Raw genomic sequence first — 27,242 nt, forward strand, 5'->3', positions numbered from 1 at the left:
TACAACGGAAGTATTTTTCGTGTATTTTCTATCTCAAAACATTAAAAGTGGTGTTAAATTTATTTCGCTAGATGTGTTTTGTTGTTGTCCTGTACACAATAATAGTAAAAATATATGCTTAAAACTTTTTAAAAATTTCATTGTATTTTAGGTAAAATATTTGAAAACCCTTTATTTTTGAAGTCAATTTTAAAGGTGAACGCAATAAATATTTTTATCTAAGAAAATTAGTTTTCCTGCATTTTCTATTCCAAAACCTTCAAAATACTTTTAAATTTATTTCGCTTGCTCTTCTCGTTCTCGAGATAGATTTTGTTACAAACGAAATTAATTTTTCACACTGTGCAGCTCATAGAGGCGCAAACGCGAAAATTATTATTTAAACACATCCGTCACCTTTCAAGAATTTTAGGCTTTAAACCTTTTTTAATAGTAAAATTTGGCATTTGTACCACTGTGCGGCGGGCGTAAATGTGTTAGTGATAAAATCGGTTTGATATCGACCTCGAAAACGTACATACATATCGTTGTTTAAAGTACAAAGCCGCGTATCGTGGTTCTGCAAAACCTCGTAACTGACATTTGTGCCAAAGCTCCTGGCATCAAACCCTTATCCGTTCATACAAAAATATTGATACTTAGACATAAAACGAAAAGATAATTGGGGATGAAAAAGAGAATCGTTTTGAAATAAGACAAGTTTTCCTCTCTCCTATAAAAATTTTGGCAACCTCACATACGTGGTTTCGCATTTTCCTGATACGCGGTTTTGTACTTTGAACGACGATATGTACAAGTATATGGCGAAATATGTAATCGGTGGTGAAGCAAAATCTTAAGGTTCTTTGTAGTGTTTGAGATGATATCATCCATTTGTTTCTCTCTACATTTCAAACTCAAACTATCCAATTAGTCTATAAAGAAATAACTGGACTTGCTTGCAGCCTTACGTTTCATTTCTTTATTCTTTACGGCAGGCGTGCCATATTTATTTACTTAAAATTGCTAATTTTTATTAAAAGTATTTTACACATTTTGTGCTTAGATTTTAAATATTTCGAAAAACTTAGCAAAGTGTTTAAACTTCTCTTCGCTACTTTTTGCTCCTTGAAAATGCATCCACCAATCACTTAACTCTGATAGTTGCATCTTCCCAGTTTCGCTAAGCGAATTCCAAAATCTTGCAAATATTATTGAAAATTTATGAACAACAGTATCTGCCGACCTTAACAAGTTTTTATGAAAATCTTTTAAATATGGTTTGATGTAAAATACGGCATCTCGGCCAGCAACACTCCCTCTGGCTGTAAGATCAATGTCAGCTAGCAAAAATGTTATATCTTTTAGAAGCGTGGATTTTTGAGCTAACACCGCAGACGAATCGCCATCCAAATCAATGCCTTCGATACGTTCTACCAAATTACTAAAACGCGTAATATTTGAATGTATGCTTTCACTTTCCAATGGCAGCTTGATAAGTACCTCAACTGCTTGCTTTAGAAAGATATTTGATGCACGTATGACATTACGACTGCGCTCATCAACAAGTATAGCGGTATAGACCATGAGTGGTAAGATCTCCGAGGCAAGATATTCTTCTAATGGCGTTTGTGATTTAGTTTGCTTAAGGCTGAGATCATCTTCGTTCTCGAGTGAGTTTGGCACTCGATAATGCGGTATAGAAGCGACGAACTGTAGTACGTAGAGGAAATTTTATATATGTACATAAAAAGAGTATTGTGAAATTGTTTGTGCTGTTATTTTATAATGCGAGTAGCTCACCTGTAGCAGTAAGCAAATGCTGAGGGCAACTAAAAGTTTTCGTTTTGCCATTAAAACGCGATTTCAGAGCTTTCCTTGAAGCAAATGTAAATATTTAAATTAGCCGGCTTTATGCGACGTCTTATATACAAATTTATGCAAATGGTTTTTGAGTAGGATGGTTATTGAACAAACAACGTGCATTATTGATTTTATTAAATAACAATTATTTCATAAAATGATTATTGCTAACTAAAAATTATAGGTATTGCACCCTCACGATTGATTAACCACCAGTTAATAGATTAAATTTATGTATGCTAGTATTTACACATTCGCATGTGTGTACATTGGGGCGGTCCAAAAATGCATGTGAAAAAGTAAAGTCGGAATTTTTATGCTCTCACCCACTAGGTATGTTCTATACCGAACAAATAGACGCCTATTTTTTATTTTCAAATCAAAAAATATTTAGAGGTCGCTCAAAGCGCCCAAAGTCTTCTATGTATTTTATATGGAAAAAAAAAACAACTTTTCGTAGAAATGGTATAGAATTCTTAAAGATCTATATTTTTCTACCGACAAACTCGGTTTATCTGCAGGAGATTCCCCGTTAGTATTAAAAAATGATAAAATAAGCAATTGGGAATTATTATTGAAAGTCTCCTGAAGAGAACCACAGTTTCCCGATCGAAAAATATTGATTTTCAAGAATTCTATACCATTTCTACAAAAAATTGTCTTTTTGCCATATAAAAGTATATGGAAATCTTTGAGCGCTTTGAGCGACCTCTAAGTATTTTTTGATTTCAAACTAAAAAAATATGGGTCAACTTTTTTCGATATAGAACAATCCTAGGGTGTGAGAGCACTACAATTCCGAATTTACTGTTTTTGGACCACCCTAGTGTACATATGCTTACATAGCATACATAGAGAAATTCAATCAAGTAGATAAGTATTTGTAAATCTGTTGTGGAAGTTTTCTAATGAAAAACAAGTAAGAGCAGCGCTGTTGTCGGCTATGCCGAAGACTTCATACCTTTCATGAACATCTGAAAATTTTACTTTAACAGGTTATTTGGCATTGGAAAGAATTTATATATTCACAGCATACATATTTATGTAGTTAGAGGAGTTACAAATATAAAAAATCAAATCTAAACAATTAGAGGTATGCAAGATACCTGCTGTTCCCACAATACATCAACTATTTTTGCCTTAAAAGTAAATGGCTTTATGTATGTACATACATATGTATATGTAAGTATGTATACACATAAGTTTAGCAAATAACAATAGTTATAAATCTATGTTATTCCATTTCTCTAGGCTAGAAAAATGGAATAACTTACTTTTATTCGCATCTTTAAACTTAGGTCAAACGATAAACAATAGTTATATCTAAGCAATAATTAAAATAATGCTAATAAATTAGAAACTCAACCAAAATAGCTTAACTGCCTCAAAATTTTTCTCAATATCCGCCATGATGTTGAAATGCTCGTACAAATAATTAACGGACTTTCCCAATTTAACTTCACGCACCAGCCAATTGATGTGCTCCAATAACACTTCAAACCATGCAGCGTAGTTTTCCGAAAGCTCAGTATCAAAATTTACATTATTCATTAAGTTCAAGGTGTCATATAAATCCTGCCCCACTAGCAACTGCTGCATAGCACTAAGATTTTTAATTTTCGCTAGGATGACGAATAGTTCTGTAGCTCCGTCTGCAGATGTGGCACTTCTTAATTTACGCTGAATAACTTTAAGTGAGTCACGTATAAAGACTTGGGAAAATATTTTTATCGATTTATCAATTGTATTTAAATTAACATTTAAATAATATTCTCCAGGTATAGGATTTGAGGTGGCAAAATTATCGTATGCCGTTTCTTTCCAAGTCGCGTCCAAATCATTTGCTGAGGCTCTTGCCTCAGCATTGGTGTCTTCTTTTACTGAATTGAAGTCAATCGTCTGTACTTTCTCAGCTGAAGTGAATAAGGTGTTCCATTCTTGTTGTAATTGTACATAAGCCATAATCAACTGTATATCGTAAAAAGCAGTTTCATAAAGGAATTACGTTTATTAAAGAATTCTTGTAACTCTACCTTAGTTAGCATCATCAGGATTGCCACTATCGTGAAGAGATCTATGTTTCTGGCCATTTGCAGAAGGATTTTATATTTTCTCTTCTGGCGTAGTTAAATGACGACGAGATACTGAAGGCCAGCATTTCTCAGCAAATGCTTTATAAATATTTCACATTTCGCATGCATATCTTTCTTCGAAATAAAGAATTTCAGTCAATCTGCATATTTATAGCATTTCATGATTGAAGGAGCGATGTGTATCCCCGGATTTTATTTTCCGTGAAATGCCGTCACCCAACGAATAGGGTGGTCCAAAGAAAGTGAAGCCTAAATCTAGTTTCCTCACCTCTGGGGTTGTTCAATATCGACAAAAAATATAAACTTTTTTATCTAATGAAACAGATATTTAGAGGTCGCTCACAGCACTCAAAGTTTCGCATTGAAGAATAATTTTTCGTAGAATTGTTATGGAGAATCTATAATTTTGAATCGGCAAATAATAGGTACACACTTTTTTAATATTCACCAAAAGAATACAATTCTTCGAAGTCTACTGAAAGGAAACAGAGTTCCTCGATTGAAAAATATTGATTTTCAGATATTCTATACCATCTAAGAAAAATAGGTTTTTCTTCATATGAAATTCATAGGAAGCTTTGAGCGACCTCAAAATATTTTTTTTTATTAAAAAACCCGGGGTATATATTTTTCGTTATGGAATATACCCAGGGGCTGAGAGCATTAAAATTTCGACTTCACTTTTCCACATGCATCATTGGACCTCCCTAATAATGTACAAACCACATTCTAACGTTTATACAACCTAAGTTAAGCTTTTTGTTTAATAAAAATTGCAATAGTTAGCGAAAATATTGAGGGAGTGAGCTTAAAGCAATTAAAACCAGTTTGATTCGCCATATACGAATATATTAAGAACTTTGCTTCTGCAGGTTTTACTGCATGAGTAAAATAAACACTTGTTTGTGATTTTAAGATAAGTTGTATAGATAGTTGTAGATATTTATAATTGTATATTAGGGCGGGTCAATTCGTATGGGATATTTTTTTGACTATGCGCGTATAGCATAGGAAGATTTTACGTGCCAAAGAAACCATGGGTCTAAAATCAATTTGGAGTTTGCCAAATTGTGAAATTAGGTTTCGAAGAAAATGTGAAAAAATATGAGTGCAGAAATGGATTTCTCAAACAAAAATACCCTTTTATATCATAATTTTATATAAAATTTACTTCCTACACTTCCTTCCGACGATACAGCAAAATGCCAAGAAACCTATCTTCGCTAACTAAACTCCAAATTGATTTTAGACCCATAGAATCCTTCTGTGCTATACTCACGAAGTCGAAAAAATCTCACATACAAATTGACCCCACCTAATGTATCATACAAGTATCTGTTTATAGTGCAATCACTTAATGCAGCTCAGCTCTCAAACGTTTTGCCGGTTAAGCGACAATCGTGTGCTTTGCTAAAGCTTTTTCTAAACAGTCCACATTTTAACAACTCTTCAAAGTATTGTTTACATCAGAAGTTTATTTACATCAGAGGTTTATTTAAATCGGCATTAGCTTGACATGAGCCAGTCATTATAACGTCGGCACTCAACATACACTCCTAGCCATGCAGGAAACCAAAGCGTCGGAAACCTCGGCTGTGCCTTCAGTCATTTCACTGGGTGAATTAATGAACTTTACTCTCTGTCTAGTCGGAGAACATGGCCGGATGCAAATCGAGCTGTCATACAAATTTATGCAAAAGTTGCTGGCATTACTGAATGCATTGCCAGAGAAAAGTGAATACATTTAAGCTCGCATTGCGCACTTGACGAGCATAGCTGAGCTTATCGAAAGCATTGATTTGATTGATACAAACGATTTTGTTGCAAAAGATCGGCTCACCCTTTCAGATGAGGGTGTGCAGTTGTTTGTTGACTTAAATGACATAGCAAAGAGAGATAATCCCACAAACGAGATTGCTATTTTCAAAAACGTGCTGGACCAAGCTGATTTGCGTGGAGTATTCAAGATCGTGGACGAATTGGTGCAAACGAATGTACAGAAGTTTTCGAAAATATATTTGATAGATTTTGGACGCCGGAACACTTATAAGTAAAGAAATTAGAGTAGAAATTCAAGTCGTGACTTATTAACAGTTCATTAAATAGGTACATTTTGTGATATAGTTTACTTCTTTTTTATATCTTCTTTCACAAATTACACAGTTCAACAAAATTTGGCCATATGTTATCTCGAAAACGGAACCGATCTCATCTTATTGATTGTTTGATTCTTTTAGCACATCGAGTTTTTGAGAAAAATGCTGCTGAAGGGTCAAAAAATGGTAAAAAATGTCAAATGTCAAATTTTGTTTTTAAACAGAATTTGGACGTAGTTGTTCCGAAGAAAAAAAACACGTATTAATGAAAATTCAATTCGTTTCTTGGAAAAAACTACGTGCAAATTCTATTTGTAATTTTTTTGAAATTTGCCATTTTTGTGATTTTTCCTCACTTCCAACAGCTTTTTCTCAAAAACTCGATGTGCTAGAAAAATTTTTTAAATGCACTTCAAATCAGCATAAAAAATATTGTAAGATGAGGTCGGTCCGGTTTTTGAGATAAAATACGACACAATTTTGTTGAACCGTGTTATTAGTAAAACTGCTAAATCACAACGATGCACATTGAAAAACATAGAAAAGCAAAAGAAAGCTCCAAAAGCTTCACAAAATTGAAAAATATTTGCGAGACGAAGAAAAACAAGTACGTAAAATTTTTAATCTCGAAAGATCTCATGCATTTTCTGATCAAACACCAAAAATTATAAAGGGTGTCCCTCGCCCACCCCCAACGGTAGAGCATCCCCGACTTGATAATTCAGATTTTTTCGTTTTCAAATAAGAACATTTTCACTCATTTCAAGAGTCTAGGACCAGCTGAAGTTTGAAGGTCATTTAGAGGTTGGAAAAGGCACTTCCGGAGAAAATTTTGTAAACGAAAGTTACGTGATTTTATCCTTTGAATGTTTTTTGTTTTTAATGTTGTGCTAGTTACAGAAATTTTAAATATTTGTATGTTATTAATTTCAAAATTTATTTCAATATTCAAAACAGTAGTATATCTAATAAACGAATTGCCCCTGAAGATGCTAAAAAGTATTCGGCGAAACGTTGGGCTAGAAAAATGGAATGACTTAGTTTTATTCGTATCTTTAAACTTAGATCAGACGAGCCTATTAGTATACAAATAAAATATTTTGATTTTTGTTTAGAAAGGTTATAAACTAGAAATTAGTATTTTACATGCGCAGACGTGTACAAATGAACCATCGATAAATATTCGCCATCAAACATCGATGCTTAACAAAAATGCAAAAACATCGATGCAACGAGAGTGCCATTCCTGTTTTCTCCACCTCTAATCAGTAACTCATTTTTGTAAAAATTCCAGATGGAGAGTATTAATATAAGTTTTCGATTAGCTTTTCTCTACATTTATTTCACTAAAAATCTTCTAGCTGTTTTAATCTTTTCTCCGTCGACGCTTTTTCAAACATTTGGGTCAGTTGTTGAATCGAAGGAACACAGTCGGTTGGTCTGACAAAGCAATGTTTCGTTTGTGGCATCGGCTAAGGAAACGAATGCAATATGCATTTCACCATACTTAGCGCCTCGGGTGACCGACCGCTCATGTAGTGCATACATACATACACGTTTTAAATATATGTAAATACATTTCTAATTAAAATGTAGATCCACGTTTTATTAAGACTGTAAATCACATCAATGTCTTTCGCAGTTACTTTTAATAAAACCAGTTTTTTAATTATGCATACAATAAAATAGTAAATGTTCAAGATAATCGCTTTATCACTTAACAAGAAATGTGAAAATCTTAACAATAGGGGTATTCTCTGAGTCTTGCAAAGCCCTTGCACGGTGCACGGATTGCACGGTTTGCCAAGCTGTCCCATACGAAAACCGGTTTTAACCGTGCAATCCGTGCAATCTGTGCACCATGCAAGGGCTTTGCAAGACTCAGAGAATACCCCTAATATAATCGGAACGCTTTCTCAGGTTAATAATAGCTGGACAATTTTGTTTAAAAGCAGCGCATATAGACATGATCTTACCACATAGATTTGTGCGGCGTTATGGCGAACGTATATGTAATATTAATTTTGTTACTTTGTCTGGGCTTACAGGTACGAACTATAAAATATACAACCAGCGCAAATTTGTATTGGTTTCAAATCAATTTTATTTGAATTTAGTACGCGGACTCGTTTCCTCAAAATTTCACATCAACCAATGAAGCTGAGGAAACCACAGTTGAGACAAGTGCAGATTCAAGTACATTCTACAGTGAGGAGGCCACAACAATAAAGTACACAACAGAACAGTCAAATGAATCTGAATCCGTCGAAGAAACATTCTATCTTCTCCCCGAATATGATACACCCACCTATCGCCTGCACTTGTCTAACTTTAGACTATTAAATGCACATACGAATAAGATTATAAGCGAAGGTCGTGATTTTCTCAAGGTCTCACTAAAGGCAATGAATGCGTTACCCGACAAAACTCCAGGCATTGAGGCGAATATAACGCGCATGAATAATTTACTCGAACTTATCGAAAGCATCGATTTGTCTAAAAACTCATATGATGCTATAGACAGAAAAGCTGAAATTATCGAAGAACTTTCGGAATTGTACACCGATTTCGCTACTATGCTCCATTACCAAGTGCCGAAGGAAGATGCTGCAGTGCTGACATTACTCTTTAATAAAATCGATTTGCATGGCTTTAATGTGCGCATAGATGAGTCGTTGGCGAGAACAGTCAGGAAAATTACAAAATTGGTTAATCGATTTTTTACGAAACTTACGGCAGAAGAAAAACAAAAGTATAGAGAATTATTGGAATGGTATGAGCATTTCCAGAAGCCGAAGGATGATCAAGATAAATTCGACGATGCTGTCTTATTGTTTCAATATCTTTTATTGCAACCTGTTGGGTAAAAGAATTTGAGTAATTTGTTGTTTTAATATGTGTAGACGTGCAATAAAACCGTTACATTCTTACATTATCGAAATAGTTAGATCGCAAACGCGCCGTTTTTTCCGTATTTACAGGCACATAAAAATATACACACCGTGTCGAAATTAAAGGTACACCACACATTTTTTATTTAGTTTTAGTTATTTACAAACTTTGTGCAATATTTAGAGAGTCAAAAACTTTCGTAAAAGATTTTGAGTATCTAAGTCTAAGTTTGAAGTATTTAGAACTTAGCGTGGATTTTTGTAATTTTTTTTTCTGACGGGGTCACGCATCTTCTTCCTTCAACAAAAAAAAGAAAACAAAAAAAAAACAATGCCAAAAAACAAAGGTACGTCCTAGCTACTTGAAGCGTTCACTTTCCATGAAATCTAATTAAGAAGCTCGAAATTTTGAAAACCGGATTTATGCAGTTTTTGTCAAATAATAAACTTAAAATAAAATCAAATAATAAAAAAATTAATTGCTAAAAATTGTCAATACGTGGTGCGCTTACAATGTTCGGTGATTTTTTACATGAATGAAAATGAGCAGCACCTTTCACAAAAATTACCCAAAATCAACGGTAAGTCCTAACGGCTTGCACTTTGAGACACTAAATTTTAATGGGCCACAAAACTACATACTCAAATCTAAATAAAAATTTCGAAATATTTGCAAAAAGTTTGAAAAATAGATTTATGCGGATTTTGTCAAAGAATAAACTATAGTTTTGTAAAACATAGAGTAAATAAAAAAATAACATAATAATAAATTGTTAAAAATTGTCAATATCTGGTGCGCTTATCATTTTGACACGGGGCTCAGTGATATTCGATCCCCAATTCTTGCCCATAAGACCCGATTTTGTACCATATAATATTTTTCTGAAGACGATTTTTTTTAAATTAATTTTTTTCAACGAATTTCGTATAAGATGCACGATGATTATATTACACCGTGCGGTAGTAAATTTTACTTACACAAAATTGTATATATGTATTCGCGAAACCATGGGTCAAATATAGTAAAACTGGGAAGGAAAAAGGACTTTCAAATTTGAAAAATATAATTACTTCAAAAATTATTAAAAAAGCAAATTTCAGTGCAATGCAGAATAACTGTATGCCCACCAAATTAAAGATAAAATTCTGTAGAATTAAAGCTGATTAATTTTTTTTATTTTTTTTGCACAAGGAGGTTTATGTATTAGAAATGTCCTTTTAACAATTTATTATTGAATTCCCTTGAAATTTTACAATAATTTTTTCGAAAAAATTAAATGTTAAGGACTAGTATGCACTCGACCAAATCCTCAAATCTCGTCATTCTAAGATTATGCACATAAAAAAAATCAAAAAACAATAAAAAAGACATTTTTAATACCTATTCGTCCTTGTGAACCAAAAAATTTAAATTTTTTTGATCTCTACAGAATTCGCTCTTTCATTTGGTACCCATACTGTTTTCCTACATTTTAATAAATTTTTTAAATAATTTTTGGAATTAAGCAAGTCTTTGAAACTAGTTACAAAGTCCTTTTAAGAAAATCCTGGCGTCAGTGAAAAAACTAAAAACACAGTTTTACTATATTTGACCCACAATTTCGTGAGTGCATTGATTGGTTCATGTGTTTCGAAATTTTTTTGTTTTTGCTGCAGGGTATTTTAATAAATGTAACCCAATTCTACGTGAATTTAATATATATTTTCATGTGAATATACTAATTTTTTAAATTATGGGCACAAAATCTGTATGAAATATCACCGTACGGGGTGTAAAAAATGGTTAAACCCCTGATTACTTAAGCACATACACTTGTACATTAACCTGAGTAACTGCTAGACTAGAAAGAAATATGCATTTATTTTATTTCTAATAACTGTTTTTTGTTGTGTCCAATGTAATAAACAAATACAATAAAACCAGGCTAACCAGTGATAATTTTTTTATGTATGTACAGTATCGGTCATATCTATAGCACGCCATTTTAAAGTGATATTGTGTGCCACTCATGTTTATTTATTTATTTTTAAGAATTTTCAATTAAAATACAGTTCTTTCTCTAACAAAACCCATACAAACCCAAGTTTAAAAATTTGTAGAAAACTACAAAAAATTGCAACAAATTTTCCCGGAAGTGTTTGAATTTTTCTGAATACACAGTTTTATAGCCCAATCAATTTTAGTCTGATAATGTGCAATTTCAAGTGGCTAAAAGTTACCGTTGATTTTTTAGAATTTTTTTTGCCAAAGGTGTTGCGGTTTTCTTCCATATACAAATAAATTGAGTTTATTCATTATATGGAAGCCAATGCGACAAAAAAAAAAATCTAAAAAATTAACGGTAATTCGTAGCCACTTGAAATTTGCACATTATCAGACTAAAATTGCACGGCCTAAAAAACTGTGTACTCAAAAAAATTCTAACACTTCCGGGAAAAAAGTTTAAAATTTAGGTGAAAACTTGTTACACTTTTTTGCAGTTTTCTACAAATTGTTGACCTTGGGTATATATGGGGTTTGTCTGAGAATGAACTAAATTTTAATTGAAAATTCTTAAAAATAAATAAATAAACATAAGGGGCACACAATATCACTTGGAAATGGCGTGCTATAGATATGACCGATACTGTTTATAAAGTAAGCATGACTCACATTACGCTTCAAAGAATAGCAAAAGCGACACAGCATATTTAGGTTTTGCAAAGTGATTATACTAGAAAAACATATTTCTCATGATAAAAATAAAGTTCCACTAGCTTTTGCAATTAAAGCTCAAGCAATGAAGAAAAACGAGCACTAACAAAGTGTGGAAACTAACTATTAAAAAGCAGAATTGCCCTAAAAAAAACGATAAAAAGCGATCACAAGGAATTAAAAGGGGGTGTAACTGAAATTTGATTAACAGCTAAATTCTGGGCTTTAAATTTTAATTAGATAATCAAGCTCAATTCATTTTCGCTCTCCTGATCACATTTTCACTTTCAGTTCTATATGTGAGTCGCAGTCTAAAAGAAAATAGCCTACCTACTTATGTATTTAAAAAACTTAAATACTTAATGAATATATGTAAATGATTGTTTGTTTGTTGGTATATATGTATGTATGTATATGGTCAAAATTTTTGTCGTTAACGTTACAGTCGCACGTATATTTCTGTTTATATTTGTGAAACGTTGTGTAAAAACGGAAAGTTTTTCCTTTACGCTGATAATAAACCTTCATTTTATATATATAGAACTCAGTTAAAAACTTTCCATATTCAAATGCATGGTGTAATAATAACAAGGTGTTGTCCGTAACTTAACCTCACTTTTTCGGCAGGTCTATTCCGGTCACGCATTTTAAAGTACTAGAAAAGGTACTAATTATTTACTACTTTTAATCCGTTGGTGCATACTACTTCAAATTAAATGTAGAAAAATGTATAATTACAGGCTTATAAGCCTTAATATATGTTTGTATCGGCAGCTCCACACAGTTTGGACATATATTGTAACTTTAAAAAAGTAAAAGCCGTAAAATAAGACAATTTCCTATTAGACTGTAAATGATATTCTAAATAGATTAAAACACATAAATATCGATAATATAAGCGAATTCCTAATTTAACCATGCCACCACTCTATTCTAATGTATCAGTAGTTCATTTGGCTCAATATTATGACAATGCAGCAAAAGTTATTTAATATAAAAAATCACTTTTCCATACTATTTTTGTGAAAGTTTTTCTCCATTGATACCACGATATCTTTTATTTTTCTACTTTTTGAGTACAAAAATTATACAAATCCAGCAATTTTAAATATTAATATTGTTCTGAAAACACCAAGTTCTTTAAAAATTGCGATAAAACGAATTACTAAAATGGAGTATTTTAGATACTATTTCCCAACGAATAGTAGTATAAAAATTAAGATCGGCAGCACTGAAAATAAGCAATCACAACAAACACGTCGCTACTGACAACACCTTGTTATTATTCCACCATGATTCAAATGAAAGTGCGAAACTTCAAAAATTTCAGTTATAGTTTATTTATTGTTAAGAACAAAATACATTTTTCCGTTTGTTTGTCTTTCATAATGCCTCGCGATCGCTTGCAAATTTTAAGGCATACCTGCTTTTAATTATTAACTGTTATCTTTTTACAAAAGTGCTATGCGTCCACACAACACTAATCAAATTACAAAACAAGCAACCCAAGTCAGAAACGCTGTGCCAATACCCGGTAGGAAATCCAAGTATTAATAAGCTTGATATTGTAAATAAGGGTTACAAAAGGTCAACACCAGCTTAATTAGAATACATATGTATGTGCACCTAAACCGCAGTTGGTCTTTTCACAGGCGCGTACCAAGCTTTTAAAAGCTCGCTCTCTAAGAAATTATTTCGTGCAGAAAGAAAAGAAAATGTGCAAGACAGACAGCAATAAAATGATCAAAAATCATTTTTTTGCCCCTTAAAACTTGCATTTTTTGTAATGAAATGAAATGAGGTAATAAACTGCATACCCAAGAACATTCTAAAAATCCTGATTAGTAATTAGAAGTTTCGAAATGTTTCTATTTTATTTTAAATTTCGTGGAAAATTCCAAACTTTAATTTACGTATGTACACTGGCGATCAAAAGTCAGTGCATTGTGATTTCTGTTAAATATTTGCGATGCTTTTCATGTTAAAATTTTTATATAGTTTTTTATAAAAATATGGTTCAGGCTTTAACCAAAAACACATATGTAAGTCATACTGTACTCAGCAATTAGAAAAAATCAACCAATTTTCAACAAAATTTTGAGATTTTTAATTTTTAGACAAATTTTGGGTAGGCATGGTCTATGAAATTTTAGTAGAACAAGAGCAAGTTTTAAGTGGCGAAAAAATCGCGTTGAGTTTTAATTTTTTATTTTTTTTTATTTTATAAATTGAAAAAATGTCCAAATATTAAAAAAAAACACCCTATGCACTCAGTTTTGATCGCCACTGTACATGGCTTTTGTTATGCATTGAACTTTATTTCTTTATATGAAATTAACGAGTTTTACATACTAAACTACTTGCTTTTGTAAATCCGAAGAAAGCGCCTAACCGCCAAGAAACGAAGCAAACTGCCAACGAACGAATCGCCAAGGTAACGAAATTGGCGTGACGACCCCTACTGTATGATTAGTTTCCGACTATATATTGGAGATGACTGTTTGCTTATCGAACGAAATTCCTTCAATAACACATTTATTGAGACACGTTTTTAGTGGGTTTCGGTCCCACTATACATACCATAAAGAGTTAGGAGTACTTCCCCTAAGGCGAGTAACTTCATTAGGAAAATTTATCAATTTATATATATGTACATACATGTGTAGGAACTTAAATAAATATTTATATAAATACACAATATAAAGGGAATTGTTTTCTAAATTGAATGCATATTTAATTCGGCGTTTGTATATGTACTTCTGGTTTAGATGAAAACAAAACAAACTAGAACATAAACTGACGGAACCTACAATAGAATATATTAAATGCTCAACTAATAAACCATTGACAGCTACAGCGACATACTCGTATGTAAATTCGATTACACTGCCAACATTACTGAGCGACTTAGTTACTAAACGCTTGTCTAACATTCATTCAATCAAACATACTTTTTGTACTATATATATGTACATATATGTGAAAACAATATAAAAGATTAGCCCGGATTGCGCGCCGATTTAGTTTCATTTTACATTTTTACAACGAACGTCGGACAAGTGAATTGACACACAAAATGATTAAAAACTGGAACGTTTTGCTACTGTGCGCTTGCTTGGCAGTGCAGGTGAGTCATTACAACAAAAAAAAAAAAAAAAAAAAAAAACGAATATCCAGTGCATTGCATTTGATCTAATTGACATTTCCATACCCCACAGCAAGCGATTGCATTTCCACAACGACAAGTTTCAACAGTTGCAGACACCGAACCCACTGCAGCCGCACAATCGGTGGACGCCGATACTTCTTCTTCATCCGAAGAGGAATTAAGTTTACCAAGAACTCAGTTGCTTTTCGGCACACTTGGTCTACTCACCAATCAGTCGCGCTACATATTGCGCGAATCGAGTAGCTTCTTCAAAAATTTAATCAACGAAATGAATGCTTTGCCAGAGAAAAGCAAAGCCATCGAACAGAATATCACCCGCGTAAGCAACGTGCTGACCGATATCGATAGCATTGATTTAGATGCCGATCCACCACTGACTGAACAGATGTTCTCGGTTGTGGATGAGGTTGGAAAAGTCTTCGATGAATTTTATGGCATGCCAGAAAATGATGATCCCAAAAGTGATGCCACAATTTTGGAGAATATATTCGAGAAGATTGGTTCTGAGGATATGGAGAAACGGTTAAATGTTTCATTGGAAGCAACTGTAGATAATTTTATGGAGTTATTTGAAAATTTTCAGACATCGTTGAGTGAGAAAGAAAAACAAAACGAAGCTCCATTAATCAACTGGTATAAACGTTTTAAACAGGAAGATGATATAGAAAAGAAATTCGGAGTGTTGGGAGAGTTTTGGACATTTTTCCAATAATTGCAAGTAGCTAGTGATAGTTCATGTAAATATATTTTTTATATACAAGTGTGCTAAATGTAGGTATATACCGTTGGATTAATAGCTCAGAATGTGATTGTAATCAATAAATTCTCTTTTGTTTTGCTTTATACGATTATTTGTTTATACAATTTACTCGATCTCTCCGTAACAAAATATTGCGCATAATATGAACTAAGCAAGTCATATGAACTTGATACCAGCTCATTTATTAAATTTTTTATTATTTAAATTTTTTCGACTTAATGTATAACCTGATGGCTTAAGATTGTATGAAGAACACCGCCCTTGAAATCACCTCCATTTGCCTACCAGCTGCGGTAAAATCGGTTTGACCGCTTCGCATAGGGGTGTTTATATAGGCGGCTATAAAAGTATAGACAGACGGCAGCGTTGATCTGGATCAACTCGTTAATTCGGAATTGTCTCGGGAATTAACTGCAGTTGATCTGGATTAAGCTCTGCAGCTGATCCTCCAAATTAATGCGGATCAGTGAAATATTCGATGACAACACGCCGCGGTAGCCGTGTGGTGATCGCTATGTACTACAATTCCGTAGGATCCAGGTTCGATTCTCAGTTTGATTACTCAGAATTTTAAAAGTTTTTTATTAAAAAAATCAACAACAACTAACTAAAAATAACATTAAAATACACAAAAGTTGTATTGAATGAATAAAAAATTTGTGAAAATTCTAATGCCCGTGGGACTGGAACCCACGACCTCGCGGCTCGTTAATCTGCCATACTGGCATTTGTCAAGGCACAATTTTGATTAAATCAACTGCGGCGTTAATCCGCATCAACGTCGGCGTATGTCTATGCCTTAAGTCAATTTTAAGAAAATTTAAAAACAAAAATTCGTTAGAGAACATTCCAAAGAACATTTCCCAGTTTCTCGCACCTTTCTAATTTGCACAGTGAACGTTCACTGTTGACGGTAATTAGAGTATTAAAAAGGGCTCAATCACACGATTGGTGGATATGTATGTACAGTTTGGTACAGTTACTGAGTGGTGCTGTCTAAAATTTTTTATCGATAATGAGATCCACTTAATAAAAAAAAAAATCAAACAATAATTTTCACAATGGAAAAATCGGTATAAATGCACCAATTGTGTGGCTTGGCCTTAACGCTGCTGCTGTAAATTAATTATCCAGTACCCCACCTCAAATACTTCCAGAGATTTTCTGTATGAAAATTTCACTTGCATGGGAGAGATCGCGGAATCTTTTCTAATGTATGCATTATGAGAATTTCAGTATGTATGAGAGGTTCCTTGCGCTCTTTTCCAATTGCGCCAATTTTTCTGTATGAGTATGAAATTAGTTTCACATATCTCCATACCAAGTTCCAGTGCTCTCCCACAAATACTTCCCGAGATTTATATGCTGCAAGAAATTTTTCATTTTTATGGAAGGTGCCACGCCTCCTTCATATTTATATCGAAATTATTTGTAGCCTATGGCTATCATTGGAAAGTTTAAGTTTGCGGTAGGTATGCAAAAATTGGCTTTGATTCCCAAAAGTTTGCTTAAAATTCTGATGAAAAGTTTAAAATTGCTAACGTTTGTTGAATTTTTATAATATTTGTACGAAGTTTGAAATGTGGATTTATGTGGTGTGGTGATCGCAGTCTTGTTCAAAATATCACCGAAGCTGGGTGCTAGCTAGGTTGGACACTGGGAACGAGTTCGGGCGCAAATCGTGATGGCAGAGTATACCACCTAGATATTGTTCTGTTTATTGAAAGATTTTTTCACCGTGAGCATTTTCTCGCCAGTCAGCGCTTTCGCTTGCTAGGGAAGCAAGTCTTTCGATGTTGACTTACGTGTTTGTTTCAACGCTTCTGTACGTACATATGTATGTATGTATGTATGTATGTATGTATATGCGCTGAGTCGCAAGTCACGTTTTATGATGCGCGACATTCTGGCCTTTCTCGCTGACTTCGATTCCCTGCCACATATGGTACGGCCGCATCTTTCACTGTAGATTATTTCACCAGCCTCCTCTTACAACTTCACAGTTATTTCGATACACAAAACCTCGCGTGATTTTCAGTGGCCGAAAAATCCGAAATAGTTCTCCTTTCTCGTAGCCGCAATTTTCGCGGGCCAAATACAACAAGCTCGTGCGAACTCCATTCCATGATTTCAAGCAAATAACATTAAAAAACTTAACGTAATTGCCCCTTTCAAACAACCGCTCACTTAAAGTGATCTTGACTGATTACGGAGCATGGGTGTGTTCAAGTCGTGTACCCAAACATTTGCCAGCCCTAAGTGTAAGTGAGAACAATATAAAAGATTAGCACGGATTACGCGTCGATTTAGTTGCATTTTGTATTTTTACAACGAACGTCGGAAAAGTGAATTGACACACAAAATGATTAAAACCTGGAATGTTTTACTACTGTGCGCTTGCTTAGCAGTGCAGGTGAGTCATTACAAAAAAAAAAAAACCAATACCCAATACATGGTATTTGATATAATGCACATTCATGAACCAAAAAGACAAGATCACGCGGGCAGGAGAGTAGCCCGTTAGAATCGCTTTCATTCATTTTCGCTTGTGACAACGTGTGTACACATAAGATAAAGAATAATTTAACACAACGGCATGATTTTTAGAAGAATTTGCATAATAAAAGTGATTTTTCATGCGTTCAACAATTTCGCGGTTTTCTCCGTTCTCTTCGTTGTTTACTTCTTACAACAAAGATGGCGTCGAGATTTCGGCAGCTAGAAAATAACTTTTTTCGTTCTTTCCTTCCCGCGTGATCTTGTGTCTTTCGTTCATGATGCACATTTTCACTCTCTACAGCAAGCGATTGCATTTCCACAACGACAAGTTTCAACAGTTGCAGACACCGAACCCACTGCAGTCGCACAATCGGTGGACGCCGATACTTCTTCTTCTTCATCATCCGAAGAGAAATTAAGTTTACCACGAAATCAATTGCTTTTCGGCACACTTGGTCTACTCACCAATCAGTCGCGCTACATATTGCGCGAATCGAGAAACTTCTTGAAGAATTTACTCAACGAGATGAATGCTTTGCCAGAGAAAAGCAAAGCCATCGAGCAGAATATCACCCGCGTAAGCAGCGTACTGACCGATGTCGACAGCATTGATTTAGATGCCGATCCGCCACTGGCTGAAAAGATGTTCTCTGGCGTGGATGAGGTTGGAAAAGTGTTCGATGAGTTTTATGGCATGCCAGAAAATAATGATCCCAAAAGTGATGTCGCCATTTTGCAGAAGTTATTCGAGAAAATCGGTTTTGACGATATGGATAAGCGCATTAATGTTACATTGCAAGTAACTTTAAATCGCTTTATGGAGTTATTCGAAAATTTTGAGACATCGTTGGGTGAGAAAGAGAAGGAAAACGATGCTCCATTAATCAACTGGTATCAACGTTTCAAGAAGGAAGATGATATAGAAAAGAAGTTCGAAGTGTTGGAGGAATTTTCGACATTTTTCAAATAATTGCGAGTATTTAGCTTTACTAGATATAGTGTATGTAAATATGTTTGTAAGTATGTATGTTCATACAAATCGGTGGCAAATGCGCAAGTTGACGGCATAACTGCTTACAAAGTAATTATAATCAATAAATCCACATGTTTTGTAATGTACGGTTAATTGTTTATATATTTTGCTAGATATTTCTGCTTTAGAAACATATGTACTTACGTATGTATGTTTTAATTAAATGTAACTAAATATTGCGCTTGATATATAAGAAGCAAGGCATATTAAACAGACAGCAGCAGCAGAGCATCTGATTAGTTTTTTTCGTGCATTTTTTCCAAGTGATTATTTGTACATATACATAGCTTTCACGAACATGGTATGTATTAGATATACTTTGGTCCGATATTTGTAAGGCCCAGAAGAAGAATAGATAGATCCATGAATATGTATACTTTAATGATCAGAACGTCGAACTGAGCCATGTCCGTACATCCGTCCGTCTGTCTGTTTGAACGCAAGCTATAATTGGAAGAGTATTTGAACGAAAAAGCCGCCAAACACATATGTATTTACATATATAAAGTAAACAAGCCCCCCCCCCCCCCCCCCCCTCGTTGCGGCCCTTTTTCGATAGTTTCAAACTAGTTCTAAATTCGACACCCTAGATATAAATTTCGTTCAGATTATGGAAACGTTGGTCAAATATTGCAGCAACATAGCTCTTGGATATGAGAAATAGCGATTTAAATGCCCGAAAATAATAAAAACTTACTATCTGCGAATAAACAAGGTAATCATTCAGGCTGAAGCTACAAATTATCCATTAGAGTTTCTTAATTCACTCACTGCAATGGCCTTCCAGCACACCAAATCGTACTTAAAGTTTGCGTGCCGATTATGCTGCTTAGATATTTATCCCCTCCGAAGCTATGCAATGGAACTAGACTTACGGTTGTAAAACTGAAAAAATCGAATTGCAGCAGAAATTATAACGGCTTATGATGCAGGTGAAAAAGTTTGGATGCCGCTAATACCAATTATTTCCAATAAGTAGTTTTCCTTTCCTATTTAAGAAGAAAGGTCACAAGGACAGATCCGTAAGGCTGTATATCACTTGCTCTCGCGCTACTAACCTGACAATTTGTACATTTTATCTCCAGACGGAAAGACCTTAAACATTGTTTAAAAAGAAAATTTTTAAATATAAACTTAAACTTCATGAACCCACTTCTTCTTAACTCTGACAGCGGGACTTCATTTTTAATTTCATCAAATCTGTCCCTTTTGCTTCACAAATCTTCAAGTATATGCAAAAGTATGTATAAAGCTGCGCTGACAAAGTCGCGGGTATCCGCTAATATTATATACAAAAAGGAAATTTTCATTCGAAATGTACGCATTTGGGTTTCACGCACGCCATAAGTCGGACTGGCCAATCTTCGATACTTCTTTTTAAACTCATGCTTTTCAATATTGTCATCGATAAACATAATCATATTTATCGATAGATTCGTCGGTATTGTTATTTATATATGTTCAGCAATAAAGTTATCTAAATAAATATTTATCAATATCGATATCGATAAATTTTGAAATGATTACTTGGCACCGATTGCATCATTTCAAAGGTAGCTATTTAATCAGTTTTTCACGCCCCCACCCATTCAATTTACCATGCTCGGATATCAACAGAGCTGCAAATTAATTTTTTCCACATGGTTATGCACCTTTTTTCACGTGGTTATGCAATTCACACAGATACGGTGCACAGTGGGACGTCCCCATATAAGCTGGGGACAAAAGTAGTAGAAAATGTGTAGTAGTAGTAGTAGTAGCAGAAAAGAATTGTGAAAAATGGTAAAAGTCGACACACTGCCAAGCCTCAGCTCTTGTGAGCGGAAATAGTAAGTGTTATCCGATTTTAGTGACAGTTAGAGTATACATATCTAGTTTCAAACAGAAAAACATAAATCTGAAATAACGTAAAACTGGGTTAATATTATCGCCCACCAAGTCTAATAGCCAGTTTAACGAAAATAATTTAAGTGAAAAATCATTTTTTTTTTTTATTTGAATTTCATATGGAAATTGACAGAACAAAAATTATTTTTCATTTTAATTGCTTTCGTGAAACCGGCAGTAAAAAATAGACGCAAATGTTAAAGTTATATTCTGATGAAAATTTTTTAATATTCGTTTATAAAGTTAGCACTCCAAAAATTTTAATGTATACTTTCAAGTAAAATTGTCTAATAAAATTCAGTAGATAAATGTGTAATAAAGCCATGATTGACGACAGATATACTTACATATTAGGAAAACTGGTCCTCAATCAGATGGTCCTATTACATATCAGCACTAGTAGAAAAATTAATTTAAATTCCACGCGGCAAAATTAACATTTTTTCTTGCACATTTATTTTGTACGTTGTACATATGTACATACATACATACCCATCACTGCAAATATGCATTTTTATCAAAAACTGTTCTTGATTTGGGTGGGTTAGTTGGATACTTTTCTATTGATTGTTAAGAATTCGCTAGTCCGTTTTCATTATTTTTTGCCCCCGCAGGCCCATTGTGCGGTGGTCTTTACAAACATCCGTGAACAATTGTTAACTGCAGCGTATAGAAACGATTTATGTAAACGAATTCAACTTTTAACCAGCATGAAATATCTATAAAACCAAGAGGTTCCGAGTCGCACCATCAGTTTCACTTAAAAGTTTAGCCGGAAACCATAGAAAATGTTTAAAACCTGGATAGTTTTATATTTGATTGTTTGCCCGAGTTTGCAGGTTAGAAAAGTATATTTCCCAAACGCTTTACTCATCCTAATAATTAGTTCTACTCTCAACAGGTGTCCTCAGCTCCGTTAGGAAATGCATTTAATTTTAATCCCGAGCATTTCTTCAACACTTTTGCAATGCACTATCCACAATTAAGCGACTCTTTTAAGGAGGTTCTCACCTCGGGAAATAATGTTTTAACCCAATTTTCCTCAATTGCAGACTCACTGTTTGGGAGCATCAATTTACTTCAGAATTTTGTTGATGAATTCGCGGACACGTCATCTGATGGCGATTCTAAGAGTGAAGCTGATCTAATAATGAAGTTGTTTGAAGAATTGCTGAATGTTTATGATGACTCATCAGAGGAGTTTTAAATATTTGAGACACCAATGAATCCACAAAAAAAGTGTTGACGTGGCTGATTTGTTTGGGTTAAAATGAAAGCATAAAGTGTTAATTAACGCTGAAACGAATTTTTGAATTAAAGGAAAATATCAGATGAGTTTATGGTGTGACTTAGTTATTCTTAAAATACTTATTGGTAAAATATGACGTAAAAAAAGTTACGTATTAAAAAATTTGCTTAATAAATGGCTGAAATGAATACGCGTTGGCTTGTACATATTTTCTTTTTTTCGTAGCACCAATGACATTATTTAAATCTCAACTACATCTCGAAAACCAGAATTTCAGAATTAAAAAAAAAAATCAAAACTGCCGAAAATAGCTTGTATAAAGTTTACAAAAAAAAACACTATACGCACTTTGTTCGCCATCTTGAATTTGGTGTTGGTTGATTTTTCCGATTTTCATTAATATGACTATAGATCTGTAAATTAGCGTTGCCGAAAACACCTGAAAACCGATTGTTGTCAAATAGTTTGGAAATGGTGCTTGCTAAACTGTATACATATATGTATGTATGTAGATTGCATGAAGCTTTTGAACGGATAAGGACATTTAAAGTCCGCCCCAGTGATGTCTATTATGGTTATGATCAGGACTAAGACCCCTATCGATCCCAATATAAATTTTTCCAATCAGAGAAATGTACATATTCTGGAAAGTACATTATTATCAATATCATCTAGTTCAGCCTAGACTTAACCGGTTCGTTCAAACCGGCTTCGGAAAGACCAGGTTATCCTAGGCTAAACCGGTATATCCTATAGCATGTTGGTAGAACTAGTTTGGCCTAGGCAAAACTAGTTTAGCCGTAAGATCGGGTTTGGCCAGTAACATATATATAATACGGAAATATAGTGCTCCGGTTGGAGAAGTGTGGAGCCCTTTTTTTGTAGGCCTCTTAACCTTTTGTTGTCCCTTAAATTTTCTTTAGTTTAACTTTTTTGAGTGTCATAAAGAATATGATAACCGGAGAAACTATATTTTTTTAGACATTGATTTTGCGAATATCGAATAAAGCGGATTTTCATTTCATACAATTCTTGACATCTCAATAACAGTTTTGAGTTTTTCGAAATTATTTAGGGATGAACATTAGTATATCACATTGGATTCCAATAAATGAATGTTTGGTTCTATGTGTTCTCCCGAGTTTCTCCTCCAATTCGTGTTCTGCTTCTTGATGTTATGACTCAAATGGAGAGATCTAAACTTTTACTCCACCTCCGAAGAAGCTTTTTTGTGGCAGAAGTACACTTGGATGTTTGCCATTGTCTACCAGGGGTGACCGCTATTTGAAAAAAAAACTTGTTTGATGTTAATGGGACCAGAAATTGAAGCACGTATCTCCCGAGTGGCAGTAGGAACATCTAAGCACTCGGCTACGGCTCGCAAACCCGAAAAGAGTCGGTCATGACTTCATACCAACTTAAGCATTTTCGCTGTGTAAAATAAAACCGGTACGTCCGGTTTTTCCCTAATTTCAAAATTGAGAACCGGGTTTTTTTCCTCTTCTTGCAAAACAGGACTCCTTTGGCCTCTCCGTTTATAGTCAGCCACTTGACGCCTTTTTGTCAACAATGTGGCATCCTACCGTTGATTGTCGTTTTTTAGGAAGATAGGTGATGGACAGAATACCTTCACAATCCCAAAAAGCAGTGGTAACGGCAGTATATGGTCGCCCTGACCTGGGACCATCTGCCATGTGTGAATTCTCGGCTTCAACGTTTGGTATGGGAAAATAAAGGGCCAAGGTCCCCGTACACTATAGCCATCTTTTCAAATAAATATTTCCGTTGGCGTTTTTTTTTTGTTGTTGTGAGGAACCTGATAGCTCTGCACCCTAACTTCGTGCAATGCGCAGATGGCTCACACATGGTGATGTTTCCGGCTCAATTACTGAAAGCGTTATGAAGTTAATGGCATGAAATTTGGAATTTAAATGTGTATTTGTTGCGGAACTTATTTCATTCTTTTGTCTTTAATTGATATTTATTTTGAGCAACAATCTTTATATAAAGCTATTTAGTAACAGAAAAACATTTTATAAAAATAATTACACCAGCGAGCATTGGAATATATTTTTTTTATTGACAAATTTAAATATTGTATCCACATGCTATATATAAGTTTTATTGGAAAATCGTTCTTCCATAACATTTACCAAATGAGAAATATTTTTTATCTCACCAATGAGAGTTATAACCCAACGTTCAGTGTTTACGTTGCCTGATAACTGTTATGCAGGAGAAATATGTTTTCCGTCGCCAATAAGAGTTATTTCCCAACATTTATTTTTTTTACGTTGCTTGATAACAGTTATTACCCAACTTTTATTATTACATTGCCTAATAACAGTTATTTCACTCCTCCTCTTTTATTTTCATCATCATTATCTTTTTCTCCTTCTCCATCTCCATCTCTATTTTCGTCAATGTTCTTTTCTTAATACGTTTATCAGACAACGAAAAATAAACGTTGGATTATAAGTAATAACTTTATCGGCGAAATAAAAAATAGTTTTCATCTAATAACTGTTATGAAACACACAGTCAGTTTTTTAATATTGTTATAATTTTATATATACGTCCTCACTTTCTGAAAATAGCAGCTTATATCGGAATCCATAATTGGATCTACTCATTAAGCCCTTATTCAACATACTCGTTTCATATACATTCATCAAATCTTCCTCATTTTCCCGCTCAGCTGGTGAAAGAGACATCAGATACTTTTCGAATTCATCTGCATAATGGCTACCAATTTCATCTAGTAGCTTATATTCCTCCGCTTCCAATTGGTCATAACCGTGTGCCTTCAAAGCCTCTCGAATGATTATATCATTTTCACTTGTATGATTTTCCTTATCCGATGTATAATGATTTGTAAAGGTAAAAAAATCTTTAAGAACGCGCGTTTTACATTTGCTAGAATTTGAACTTAGAGCTTCATCAGAATCCTTTACATATTGCTCAAGCATGGCCCTCTTCTCTTGCATATCTTCGGTGTCCGCACCATTGATTCGGGCGTCTGCTAGCAAATCCTTGGCAATTTTATTACTACATTCCAACAGGAATTTAAAATGTTTGGCATCCCCTTCTTTGATCATTGCGGAGAGTCTTTTTCGCTCAATAGATGCTGCACTTTTTTCGGTAACTGAGTCCTTTTCCTTGGGAATCACATTATGTTCCTTGTAGAGATTCTCATCGGAACCTTTGGGAAGTGTACTAGGCAAACCGAATGCAATCTGCAAAATATTGTAATATGAATTAGTAAAAAGATAATACAGCCATGTTTACAATTTAATCAAACCTGAATAAGTATTGCACCTAACAGCACAAGAATCGGCTTCGGCATCTTATCTTCTCTGTAAAGAGTTTCTTATTTCGAAATCGCTATTGTGCAAGTCGAAAAACGTACTAAGCAAATTGATAGTCGTTGCCAGTGCATTTATAGATGTGGATTACAAAACATATTCCGTGGGTGCATATAAATTTCAAATATACAAGAGTATAGACATACAAGTATGCAAAAGTTAATAATAACATACTTATTTGCGCAAATGCTTTAATTGATATTCCAGCTAATTTTTGCCTAGAAAATTATATATGCATATACATACCATGGTTGTTGCGAATATTCGCATTCGTAACCGCGGAGCTTTCGCATTAATTTTAATATTCGCTTTCGCATTCGCAATAATCAACGCGGAGCTTTTGCGAATTATTAGTCAAGACTTTTTGCATTTCAAGTGACAATATATTCGTTTCAATCATTTCAAATGGGGAATTTATGTTTAGCGAAAAATTTCAAAAACATTAATTTTGTTAACTTGTTGGGCAATATTTTTTCCATAGGGATATACATTGGTTCCTTGGCTAAAAACTTCTATGGTAAACTGTTCCCCTACGTATCCCTTCTATGCTATTTAAAGTCAAAGAGTAAGCTCCACAATGGGTATTTCCAGCGGAAATGTTCAACGTCTGGCTATAAAAATAATCGATGCTCAAATAATTAAAAATCTATAGGTCTGACCTCTAATTAGGTAAGAATTACGAAACTATCTGAAACCCTCAACATCCATGATCCCAATAATTTAAATGCTTATAAAAAAAAATTTGTTTGGTTTTTTTAAAAAATATCAATATTCTGATCCGATTTGGTTGGCAGCTCAGACTTTGAAAACAGAATTTCGTTCATAATTTTTATTCCTGGAAAATAAAACCGTGCGACAATAACCAAAAATGTTTAAAACACACGAAAAAATTTATTTATATTAAATATAAATGTTCCAATTTTTTAATTCAAGTACTAAATAAAATAGACATTATTAAAAATTACTAACTTTTCCATTTTTTATTTACCTAAATAACTTAATTTACTTACCTAATTGTTTCTTAGAAATACTTGACATCCGCATCCGCATTCGCATCCGCATTCGCATCCGCGGATGTCTAAAATTCCACATTCGCAACATCCCTAATACATACATTTGCACTAAGAGGGTCAAGTGTTTATATATGACAACAACATTTGAATTAAATTAATCAAAAATGATTAAGTCTATCAAATTTTCTCCAATGGAGGTGTGCTATTTATGTTTATTATAGATTCTTTTGTTTTCGTTGCTACTTTGTGCATGTCAGCTAAACGTAGGTTCTGAAACTATAGTAAAAAAATTTACATACTTTTTGACTATGCGCGTATAGCACACGAGGATTCAACGTGTAATTCTAAGCAAATTTGCCAAAGAAACAATGGGTCTTAAATCAGTTAGGAGTTTACCAAATTGCGAAAATAGGTTTCGAAGAAAATGGGAATAAGAAAAAGATGAGTGCAAAAATGGATTCTTTGTACAGAAAATTTAAACACTTCCTTGCGACACTGCCTGAAAGTGCTAGGCAATCTATTTTCGCAATTTGGCAAACTCCAAATCGATTTTCGACCCATGGCTTCCTCGGCAAATTTGCTTAAAATTACGCGTAGATTCCTTCTGTGCTATACGCGCATAGTCGAAAAAAACTTCCATATAAATTGGC

At 33.9% G+C, this 27,242-nt stretch overlaps 7 protein-coding genes across 8 annotated transcripts; 4 read left to right on the forward strand and 3 right to left on the reverse strand.

Moving 5' to 3' along the window:
* Positions 1–946: 946 nt before the first annotated feature.
* LOC118736423 lies at positions 947–1,833 on the reverse strand. Its single transcript, XM_036466518.1, has 2 exons — positions 1,783–1,833; positions 947–1,692 (listed from the first exon to the last, which is right to left on the reverse strand). The coding sequence occupies exons 1-2, from the start codon at positions 1,831–1,833 to the stop codon at positions 1,042–1,044; spliced, it is 702 nt and encodes a 233-aa protein (XP_036322411.1). The 3' UTR covers positions 947–1,041.
* A 648-nt stretch (positions 1,834–2,481) lies between these two features.
* Positions 2,482–3,980, reverse strand: LOC118735850. Its single transcript, XM_036465831.1, has 2 exons — positions 3,876–3,980; positions 2,482–3,810 (listed from the first exon to the last, which is right to left on the reverse strand). Exons 1-2 carry the CDS (start codon positions 3,930–3,932, stop codon positions 3,196–3,198), a joined length of 672 nt encoding a protein of 223 aa, XP_036321724.1. The 5' UTR covers positions 3,933–3,980; the 3' UTR covers positions 2,482–3,195.
* Positions 3,981–7,990: 4,010 nt separating this feature from the next.
* LOC118735838 lies at positions 7,991–8,963 on the forward strand. The gene is made up of 2 exons (XM_036465819.1): positions 7,991–8,079; positions 8,149–8,963. The coding sequence occupies exons 1-2, from the start codon at positions 8,029–8,031 to the stop codon at positions 8,896–8,898; spliced, it is 801 nt and encodes a 266-aa protein (XP_036321712.1). The 5' UTR covers positions 7,991–8,028; the 3' UTR covers positions 8,899–8,963.
* Positions 8,964–14,507: 5,544 nt separating this feature from the next.
* Positions 14,508–15,631, forward strand: LOC118735848. The gene is made up of 2 exons (XM_036465829.1): positions 14,508–14,744; positions 14,836–15,631. The coding sequence occupies exons 1-2, from the start codon at positions 14,694–14,696 to the stop codon at positions 15,496–15,498; spliced, it is 714 nt and encodes a 237-aa protein (XP_036321722.1). The 5' UTR covers positions 14,508–14,693; the 3' UTR covers positions 15,499–15,631.
* A 2,139-nt stretch (positions 15,632–17,770) lies between these two features.
* On the forward strand, positions 17,771–19,164 carry LOC118735847. Its single transcript, XM_036465828.1, has 2 exons — positions 17,771–17,959; positions 18,347–19,164. The coding sequence occupies exons 1-2, from the start codon at positions 17,909–17,911 to the stop codon at positions 19,013–19,015; spliced, it is 720 nt and encodes a 239-aa protein (XP_036321721.1). The 5' UTR covers positions 17,771–17,908; the 3' UTR covers positions 19,016–19,164.
* Positions 19,165–21,557: 2,393 nt separating this feature from the next.
* LOC118735855 lies at positions 21,558–22,415 on the forward strand. 2 transcript variants are annotated; one of them, XM_036465835.1, is made up of 2 exons: positions 21,558–21,804; positions 21,852–22,415. In XM_036465835.1, exons 1-2 carry the CDS (start codon positions 21,754–21,756, stop codon positions 22,170–22,172), a joined length of 372 nt encoding a protein of 123 aa, XP_036321728.1. In that variant the 5' UTR covers positions 21,558–21,753; the 3' UTR covers positions 22,173–22,415. The 2 variants fall into 2 exon arrangements, with proteins under 2 accessions (XP_036321728.1, XP_036321729.1); XM_036465836.1 differs by having other exon boundaries at positions 21,867–22,415.
* Positions 22,416–24,273: 1,858 nt separating this feature from the next.
* LOC118735846 lies at positions 24,274–25,769 on the reverse strand. Its single transcript, XM_036465827.1, has 2 exons — positions 25,516–25,769; positions 24,274–25,450 (listed from the first exon to the last, which is right to left on the reverse strand). Exons 1-2 carry the CDS (start codon positions 25,558–25,560, stop codon positions 24,773–24,775), a joined length of 723 nt encoding a protein of 240 aa, XP_036321720.1. The 5' UTR covers positions 25,561–25,769; the 3' UTR covers positions 24,274–24,772.
* Positions 25,770–27,242: the final 1,473 nt, after the last annotated feature.

This window comes from Rhagoletis pomonella, unplaced genomic scaffold, assembly GCF_013731165.1.
Source record: "Rhagoletis pomonella isolate Grant_MI unplaced genomic scaffold, Rhpom_1.0 Rhpom_scaffold_00003, whole genome shotgun sequence".
Lineage (NCBI taxonomy): Eukaryota > Metazoa > Arthropoda > Insecta > Diptera > Tephritidae > Rhagoletis > Rhagoletis pomonella.

Bases quoted from the DNA above. Each gene is read 5' to 3' on its own strand.
- LOC118735846 (XM_036465827.1), bottom strand. From the start codon at position 25,560: ATGCCGAAGCCGATTCTTGTGCTGTTAGGTGCAATACTTATTCAG. The intron at 25,451-25,515 runs GTTTGATTAAAT...AATATTTTGCAG, and splicing joins TAGGTGCAATACTTATTCAG to ATTGCATTCGGTTTGCCTAG.
- LOC118735855 (XM_036465835.1), top strand. From the start codon at position 21,754: ATGTTTAAAACCTGGATAGTTTTATATTTGATTGTTTGCCCGAGTTTG. The intron at 21,805-21,851 runs GTTAGAAAAGTA...CCTAATAATTAG, and splicing joins TTGTTTGCCCGAGTTTGCAG to TTCTACTCTCAACAGGTGTC.
- LOC118735850 (XM_036465831.1), bottom strand. From the start codon at position 3,932: ATGGCCAGAAACATAGATCTCTTCACGATAGTGGCAATCCTGATGATG. The intron at 3,811-3,875 runs GTAGAGTTACAA...TACGATATACAG, and splicing joins TCCTGATGATGCTAACTAAG to TTGATTATGGCTTATGTACA.
- LOC118735848 (XM_036465829.1), top strand. From the start codon at position 14,694: ATGATTAAAAACTGGAACGTTTTGCTACTGTGCGCTTGCTTGGCAGTG. The intron at 14,745-14,835 runs GTGAGTCATTAC...CATACCCCACAG, and splicing joins GCGCTTGCTTGGCAGTGCAG to CAAGCGATTGCATTTCCACA.
- LOC118736423 (XM_036466518.1), bottom strand. From the start codon at position 1,833: ATGGCAAAACGAAAACTTTTAGTTGCCCTCAGCATTTGCTTACTGCTA. The intron at 1,693-1,782 runs GTGAGCTACTCG...TACGTACTACAG, and splicing joins GCATTTGCTTACTGCTACAG to TTCGTCGCTTCTATACCGCA.
- LOC118735838 (XM_036465819.1), top strand. From the start codon at position 8,029: ATGGCGAACGTATATGTAATATTAATTTTGTTACTTTGTCTGGGCTTA. The intron at 8,080-8,148 runs GTACGAACTATA...ATTTGAATTTAG, and splicing joins TACTTTGTCTGGGCTTACAG to TACGCGGACTCGTTTCCTCA.
- LOC118735847 (XM_036465828.1), top strand. From the start codon at position 17,909: ATGATTAAAACCTGGAATGTTTTACTACTGTGCGCTTGCTTAGCAGTG. The intron at 17,960-18,346 runs GTGAGTCATTAC...CACTCTCTACAG, and splicing joins GCGCTTGCTTAGCAGTGCAG to CAAGCGATTGCATTTCCACA.